The 8,038-nt window shown below is 54.9% G+C and overlaps 1 protein-coding gene across 1 annotated transcript; it reads left to right on the plus strand.

Moving 5' to 3' along the window:
• Nucleotides 1–2,123: 2,123 nt before the first annotated feature.
• Nucleotides 2,124–5,799, plus strand: Egr1 (early growth response 1). The gene is made up of 2 exons (XM_070036103.1): nucleotides 2,124–2,682; nucleotides 3,359–5,799. The coding sequence occupies exons 1-2, from the start codon at nucleotides 2,379–2,381 to the stop codon at nucleotides 4,681–4,683; spliced, it is 1,629 nt and encodes a 542-aa protein (XP_069892204.1). The 5' UTR covers nucleotides 2,124–2,378; the 3' UTR covers nucleotides 4,684–5,799.
• Nucleotides 5,800–8,038: the final 2,239 nt, after the last annotated feature.

The following is an 8,038-nucleotide window of genomic DNA, read 5'->3' on the forward strand; positions in this document are numbered from 1 at the left end:
TTACTACCTCTAAGCAAGTTCAAATATATAGGAGTACACTGTTCACGCTCAAATATAAAAGAGACCTGGTCCTTGCTAGATTCCTTAAGTAGATTATTTTATAAGAAAATGGGAGAGGGGCTGGGAAGGTGGCTCAGTGGTAGAGCGCTTGCTTTGCATGCATGATGCCCGCCCTGGGTTCGATTCCTCAGCACCACATAAGCAGAAAAAGCCGAATGTGGCGCTGTGGCTCAAGTTGTAGAGCGCTCGCCTTGATCTGAAGAGCTGAGGGACAGCGCCCAGGCCCAGAGTTCAGGCCCACGACCAACAACAACAAAGAAAAAAAATGGAGAAGGGTGACTCTAGATTCATTCCTCTGAATCTAGTCTCATCTTCCCTCTCCTCCACTGGAAGCTTCTACTCCGACCCGGGAAGCTAGTCTGGCGCTGCCCTTCCTCTTTCACCCCCAGCCCCCACGATCTGCTTTTTTAATTAAGAAACAACACCTCCCCTAGACAGAGCGGGAGCAGAAGCCTTGACTTCCCGGAATCCCGGGCTCCGGGGGGGAGAGGGGGCCGGGAGGGCTTCCCCGTTCCGGTTCTGCTCCCGAGGGCGCTGCGGAAGCCGCCGCCCCAGCACCCCGGGCTCGGGCCCCGCTCGGGGAGAGGAGGATTATCCCGAAGCCGGGGCGCCCTGGCAGGGACGCCTCCCCGGGGACTGCGGGGAAGGCCCACGCCGCGGCGCCTGCTCAGTCCGCGCTCACTGCGTCGCAGGCTCCCCCGGCCTGGCTCGGCGCCCGGCGCAGCGGCTGGGCGGGGAGCGCGGAGGCGGCGGAAGAGCCCGCTCGGCGGGGGGCCCGGGAACCCAGACCACAGGAAGCCTGCAGGGGGCAGCACCGCGCCGCTCAGCGCGCCCTTCCCCTAGCCTCGCCCGGGGGTCGCCCAGCAGCCCGCAGGCCCCTCTGCAGAACCCCGCAGGTCCGCTCCGCCACTGCCTGGACTAATAAAGATGGAGACGTGTCCCCCCCCCCCCAAAAAAAACAGCTTCTGGTGGGAACTGAACTCGCGACTCAGGCAATCAGGTCCTGCCATCCGGGCCCCGGGGGCGAGTTGTTTTTGCCCTGTAGAGACCAGAGAATAGCTTTTCGTTTCTTAATGGCCTAAAAAGGGGCCCCGGACCCCAATGGTCTTAGCCAATTGGCCAGGTGACGGAGACGCAGGCGTCCCATCGCTACGTAGTGTCCTAAGAACCGTGTGAACACCACCGTCTCCGAGCCTCAGTTTCCCCACTGACATCTAGGAAGTCACCGAGCCACTGGTGAAAACTGCGGCTCAAGGCCCCGCCCCTCGGGGACGGCCTCTGCCCCGGCTGGCCCAGCTGCTCCTCCCCTGCGCTCCCCGCCCGCTCCCACGGTCCCTAAGGTGGGCGGGCGGGTCCTGGACGACGGCTGCAGAACCTGGGCCCAGGCCCGGGCCGGCTCGCCCTCGCCCCCGCTCCCGGTCTGGGCTTCCCCAGTCCAGTTCGCGCCCGGGGGCCGTCTGAGCAGCTGCGCGCCCGGCGCTGCGCTCCCCGCGCCCTCCCCACGCGGGCGTCCCCGGTTCCTTGCGCGCTCCCGGACTCCCGACTGGGAACCAGCGAGGAGGGGGGAGGGAGCGAGCGAGCGCGGGAGCGACACACTGCGACCCGGAAACACCAAATAAGGAGCAGGAAGGATCCCCCGCCGGAACAGCCCTTATTTGGGCATTGCCTAATATGGAATGGCCCGATATGGCCCTGCCGCTTCCGGCTCTGGGAGGAGGGGAGGAGGGGGGGCGAAGGGGCGGAGGCAACTCTGAGAACTCCGGAGCCCTGGGTCCGGGAGTGGCCCGGCTGCGGCTCGGACACTAAGCTTCTCCGAAGCCTGGGCGCTGAAGATGCGGCAGCAGGCGCGGGCCCCAGGGTGTAGGCTGTGGGCGCTCCAGGATGGGGGGTTGGGGTGGGCTTCACGTCACTCCGGGTCCTCCCGGCCGGTCCTGCCATATTAGGGCTTCCTGCATCCCATATATGGCCATGTACGTCACGACGGAGGCGTGCCCGAACGGTTCCAGACCCTTGAAATAGAGGCGGATTCGGGGAGTCGCGAGAGATCCCAGCGCGCAGAACTTGGGGAGCCGCCGCCACCCGCCGCCGCCAGCTTCCGCCGCCGCAAGACCGGCCCCTGCCCAGCCCCGCGCGGCACGCCGGGTCCACCTCGGCCCGCTGCAGCCGCGAGCCTGGGGATCCCACCTGCGCTCTCCCCACTGTGCCCCGCATGTGACCCGGCCAGCCCCCCGCGAGCGTGTCCCCTATAGCTCCGGCCCCGGGGCTTGCGCACACCCGCCCCCAAACAACACCAGTTCTCCAGCCCCCCCTAGTCCGGGATGGCCGCGGCCAAGGCGGAGATGCAGCTGATGTCCCCGCTGCAGATCTCCGACCCGTTCGGCTCCTTTCCCCACTCGCCTACCATGGACAACTACCCCAAGCTGGAGGAGATGATGCTGCTGAGCAACGGGGCTCCCCAATTCCTCGGTGCTGCCGGGGCCCCAGAGGGCAGCGGTGGTAACAGCAGCAGCAGCAGCAGCGGGGGCGGTGGAGGTGGAGGCAGCAACAGCGGTGGTAGCAGCAGCAACGCCTTCAACCCTCAGGGGGAGCCGGGAGAACCACCCTACGAGCACCTGACCGCAGGTAAGCCGTGGCCCCTGCCGACCATGAGCCCTTTCGCCACCATCCTGACGCCCTTCATCGCAGGGCTGCTCCTGCACCTCGGGGATACAATTGGGGTTTCCCTTGAATTTTCCGCATTCTCGGGATCTTATATTGGAGGGATGCCCGGGGACACTCCCCCCCCCAGCCCTCTCCTAGCGGTGCGCAGAGGACAGAGCATTTGTTTTGGATGGAGAGCGCTGGCGCTGCGTGGGTGGGTGGAAAGGGGGAGGGCTTGTTTTGATGAGCAGGACTGCCCCCCCCTTCCAGGAAGGCTCGCGTTTGCCTGCTGCTCGTCCCTCAAGGAAGGGACGACATCCAGGGACAGGGATGCCCTGGTGGTCTACGGTAGGGGAAGCATACTAGCCGCGGGTGGCAGCCGAGGTGCTAGCGGGAATCCCCGGCCCCGTGGCAGCCACTGCTGCTGAGCACTTGGAGCTGCAGTAGAGGGGGATTCTCTGTTTGCGTCAGATGTTTTGAAATGGGCTCTGCCACTGGAGCAGGTCCAGGAACATTGCAATCTGCTCTTATCAATTATTAACCAGCTCAGGAGTCAATGGTAGCCAGCCGACCTAAGCCTGGTAGCTGGGGTCCTCATTGTCCTCCAGTGATTATTCTCCAGTAACCAGGTCTTCCCCACCTCTCTCTCTCCTGACAGAGTCTTTTCCTGACATTTCTCTGAATAACGAGAAGGTGATGGTGGAGACGAGTTACCCTAGCCAAACCACGCGGTTACCTCCTATCACCTACACCGGCCGTTTCTCTCTGGAGCCTGCACCCAACAGTGGCAACACCTTATGGCCTGAACCCCTCTTCAGCTTGGTCAGTGGCCTGGTGAGCATGACCAACCCACCGACCTCCTCATCCTCAGCACCATCTCCAGTGGCATCCTCCTCTTCTTCGGCCTCTCAGAGCCCACCCCTGAGCTGCGCAGTGCCATCCAATGACAGCAGCCCAATTTACTCAGCGGCACCCACCTTCCCTACGCCCAACACTGACATTTTCCCTGAGCCACAAAGCCAGGCCTTTCCAGGCCCAACAGGCGCAGCGCTCCAGTACCCGCCTCCTGCATACCCCGCAGCCAAGGGTGGCTTCCAGGTTCCCATGATCCCGGACTACCTGTTTCCACAGCAGCAGGGAGACCTGGGCCTGGGCACCACAGATCAGAAGCCCTTCCAGGGCCTGGAGAGCCGTACCCAGCAGCCTTCTCTTACTCCACTCTCTACTATAAAGGCCTTTGCCACTCAGTCGGGGTCCCAGGACTTAAAGACTCTCAATACAACCTATCAGTCGCAGCTCATCAAACCCAGCCGCATGCGCAAGTATCCCAACCGGCCCAGCAAGACACCACCCCACGAACGCCCCTACGCATGCCCCGTGGAATCCTGTGATCGCCGGTTCTCCCGTTCGGATGAGCTTACTCGCCACATCCGCATCCACACGGGCCAGAAGCCCTTCCAGTGTCGCATCTGCATGCGCAACTTCAGCCGCAGTGACCACCTCACGACCCACATCCGCACCCACACAGGAGAGAAGCCCTTTGCCTGTGACATCTGTGGGAGAAAGTTTGCCAGGAGTGACGAACGCAAGAGGCACACCAAGATCCACTTGCGGCAGAAGGACAAGAAAGCAGACAAAAGTGTTGTGGCCTCTTCGGCCACCACCTCCCTCTCTTCTTACCCATCCCCGGTGGCTACCTCTTACCCATCCCCAGTTACTACCTCTTACCCATCTCCGGTCACTTCATACCCATCCCCTGTGCCCACCTCCTACTCCTCTCCCAGCTCCTCTACCTACCCATCCCCTGTGCACAGTGGCTTTGCGTCACCCTCCGTGGCCACTACCTATGCCTCCGTTCCTCCTGCTTTCCCTGCCCAGGTCAGCAGCTTCCCTTCCTCGGCTGTCACCAACTCTTTCAGCGCCTCAACAGGGCTTTCGGACATGACGGCAACCTTTTCTCCTAGGACAATTGAGATCTGCTGAAGGGAGAAAGGAAACAAGGGAAAAAGAAAAAGAGACACAAAGGAGAGGAGATGACCCAAGAGAGGGTCCTCTTAGGTCCGATGGAGGTTCTCAGAGCCAAGTCCTTCCCCTCCGGTTGGAGTGGAAGGTCTGTTGGCCAACAATCCTTTCTGTCCACTTCCCCTTTCCCCCAGATTCCTTTGACTTCAGCTGCCTGAAACAACCATGTCCAAGTTCTTCACCTCTCTCCAAAGAACTTGATTTGCATGGATATTGGATAAATCATTTCAGTATCATCTCCAGCATATGCCTGACCCCCTTGCTCCCTTCAATGCTAGAAAAACAAGTTGGCAAATGGGGTTTGGGCCCTTAGAGCCTCACCCCTGTATCCTTGTACAGTGTCTGTGCCATGGATTTTGTTTTTCTTGGGGTACTCTTGATGTGAAGATAATTTGTATTCTCTATTGTATTATTTGGAATTGGGTCCTCACTTTTGGGGAGGGGGGAGAGAAGAAAAGCCAAGCAAACCAATGGTGATCCTCTATTTTGTGATGCTGTGACAATAAGTTTGAAACATTTTTTTGAAACAGCAGTCCTAGGTATTAATCAGAGCATGTGTCAGAGTGTCGTTCCGTTAACCTTTTTGTAAATACTGCTTGACTGTACTCTCACATGTGAAAAAAATACGGTTTTTTTTTTTTTGAAAAAAAATTTTTTTTGTCCTTTTGGTTAAAAAGTTTCACGTCTTGGTGCCTTTTGTGTGACACGCCTTGCTGATGGCTTGACATGTGCACTTGGGAGGGACCTGCTTACCTCTAGCCTTAATGGGGGGGGCAAGGAGTGATGATTTAAGGGGAGGCTTTGGGAGCAACATAAGGAAGGGGCTGAGCTGAGCCTCAGGTCTCCAGAATGTAAGAAAACTAAATCTAAAACTAAATCTGAACTCTCAGAAGTCTATTTTTTTAACTGAAAAAATGTAAATTTATACATATATTCAGGAGTTGGAATGTTGTAGTTACCTACTGAGTAGGCGGCGATTTTTGTATGTTATGAACATGGAGTTCATTATTTTGTGGTTTAATTTTACTTTGTATATGTGTTTGCTTAAACAAAGTGACTGTTTGGCTTATAAACACATCGAATGCGCTTTATTGCCCATGGGATATGTGGTGTATATCCTTCAGAAAAATTAAAAGGAAAATAAAGTAGTTGTGATTGGGTATTTCCTGGGCCCCAGGGCAAAGTTTTACAGTAGCAGTCCTACTGGTGGTGGTCCTCAATATTCTAGAATCTGTACAGGTACAAGGGTACTCCAAGAGTCATGTCCATTGTGTTCCTGAAGTGAATTGTTAATGAGCATTGAGACCAAGTTACATTCCCCCCCTCCCCGGTGTTGGGCATTAGACCCAGAACCACAGCGTCATGTTAATCATGTCCTTGACACTAGCCTATTCTGCCTCAAGCCATGGGGTGGGCTACAGCTTTACCTTGGTTAGTTAGAGCTAAAGATGACCACAGGGACCTATAGCTAGAGACAGTGCTCTCTCAACATCAACTGTTTGGATAGCTTCATTCCATCCCACTACCTAGGACTGAGAAAACTTGCGCAGCTGGGGAGAAAAAAGGGGGCACCAAGGCTTTGGGAACCTACGAAAAGCTTAGTTAGAAAATAGCAAGTGAGGGCATCAAAGACAAAGGCCAGTTCTTAAGCCAAGAATCCTTCCAGGAAGAAAATCTTACCACTTGCCAGCTGGAACTGCCATCATTGGCAGTATCCTGGGACAGAGGGCAGAGTGAGCAAGATGGCCTGCTATCTTAAAGTTCTATTCAGGCCAAGATGTCACCATTATGTAGAAGATGTGCAGTGCTAGGTTCTCTTGGCTCCATCCCCAAGGGTCCACTTTCACTTCAGGAGCAATTCTTGTGGGTATGCAAGCATCTGTCTTCTCTGTGAGAGGCCTTGACCTGGCCATGATGGACGCAGCAAGAACAGTTCCTATTCCAAGAATACAGATTGTGAGTTAAAGAGACAGATGTAAGCCAAAATTACAGCATGATGTTATAGATTATGTAATATAGGGCTTTTTGAAGCACAAAGAAGAGTACCAACCCTCCCAGGGGCTTAGAAAAAGTGGAAAAAATTGGATTGGGAAGCCTAAGTAAGAGTCAAGCTAATTTTCTTGGGTTTTGCCTTGGGATTGTTGGATTTTTTTTGTTTCTTTTTTTTTTTTAGATAGAATTTTACTGTTAGTTATTAAGTTGTACAGAGGGGTTACCATTTCATAAGTCAGGTAGTGAGTATGTTTCTTTTTTGGACAACGTTACCCCTTCACTTTCTCCCATTTTCCCTCTCCTGTCCTGCTCACAATTTACATAGTTCATTTCCCACATAGTGTATACTGAACAGCATGATTGTATTTGTTGGTTGAATTTTTAACCCAGGAGGGAGAAGAGAATGGGTACTGAATGGAAGCACTACCTGGTGTCTGAGTCTGGTTTGAACTGGTAAAACACCCCCATTCATTGGGCCGATGATGTAATAGACTTGGGGTCCTGGAATTCATAACTTTGGCTCCCTTCTCAACATCTGACCCCTGAAGTCAGACAGTGATGTGTTCCTTCTACCCAGAATACTTATCAGACCCCATACAAAGTCACAGTCAGCCCATCTCTATTCCTTCCCTTCCCACTGAGGGTCTCCCCAGATTTCTTGACCTACATCTGGAGTCAGAGGAATTTTCACAGCCCCTTGGTATGTCAAGTCCTTTTGTGTTCTAGTCCTTAACCACCAACACTGTTCCCATCACCCACCCCCACCCCAGATGCCTCAGCTTGAAGCACGGGCACCTTTTCTAGACAATAGCACATCCCTGGATGAGCCTTGTGGTGAACCTGCAGGTCCCAATAGGGCAAATTTGGGTTGGCACAGCTTCCCAGCCCCACCTACTCTTCTCCCCCTTGCTCTAGGCTCGGGAATACAGGTCTGTGCCTGCTACACATTCTTTAGAGCTTCTCATCCCAGATTCTCAAGGAACAAGGTACAGCAAAAGTAAAATAAGAAAGAGTCTTCCTTAAGGCAAAGGCTTTTAGGTATCTCACTGCATCAGGATGAAATTCCCAGGCCCCATCTCAGAGCACACTTAGATGCTTTACATCTGAGGTGGAGTCCTGGAATTGGCCTTAGTAACAACACCATTCCTTTGTAGATGGCTGATCAAGAAACTGTCCCGGCTGGGAATATGGCTTAGTGGTAGAGTGCTTGCCTAGATGCATGAAGCCCTGGGTTCAATTCCTCAGTACTACCTAAACAGAGCCGGCAGTGACACTGTGGCTCAAGTGGTAGAGTGATAGCAAAAACAGGCTCAGCCACAGTGCT

This window comes from Dipodomys merriami, unplaced genomic scaffold, assembly GCF_024711535.1.
Source record: "Dipodomys merriami isolate MVZ:Mamm:240054 unplaced genomic scaffold, mDipMer1.0.p SCAF_27, whole genome shotgun sequence".
In the NCBI taxonomy this organism is placed as follows: Eukaryota; Metazoa; Chordata; class Mammalia; order Rodentia; family Heteromyidae; genus Dipodomys; species Dipodomys merriami.

Bases quoted from the DNA above. Each gene is read 5' to 3' on its own strand.
- Egr1 (XM_070036103.1), top strand. From the start codon at position 2,379: ATGGCCGCGGCCAAGGCGGAGATGCAGCTGATGTCCCCGCTGCAGATC. The intron at 2,683-3,358 runs GTAAGCCGTGGC...CTCTCCTGACAG, and splicing joins CTACGAGCACCTGACCGCAG to AGTCTTTTCCTGACATTTCT.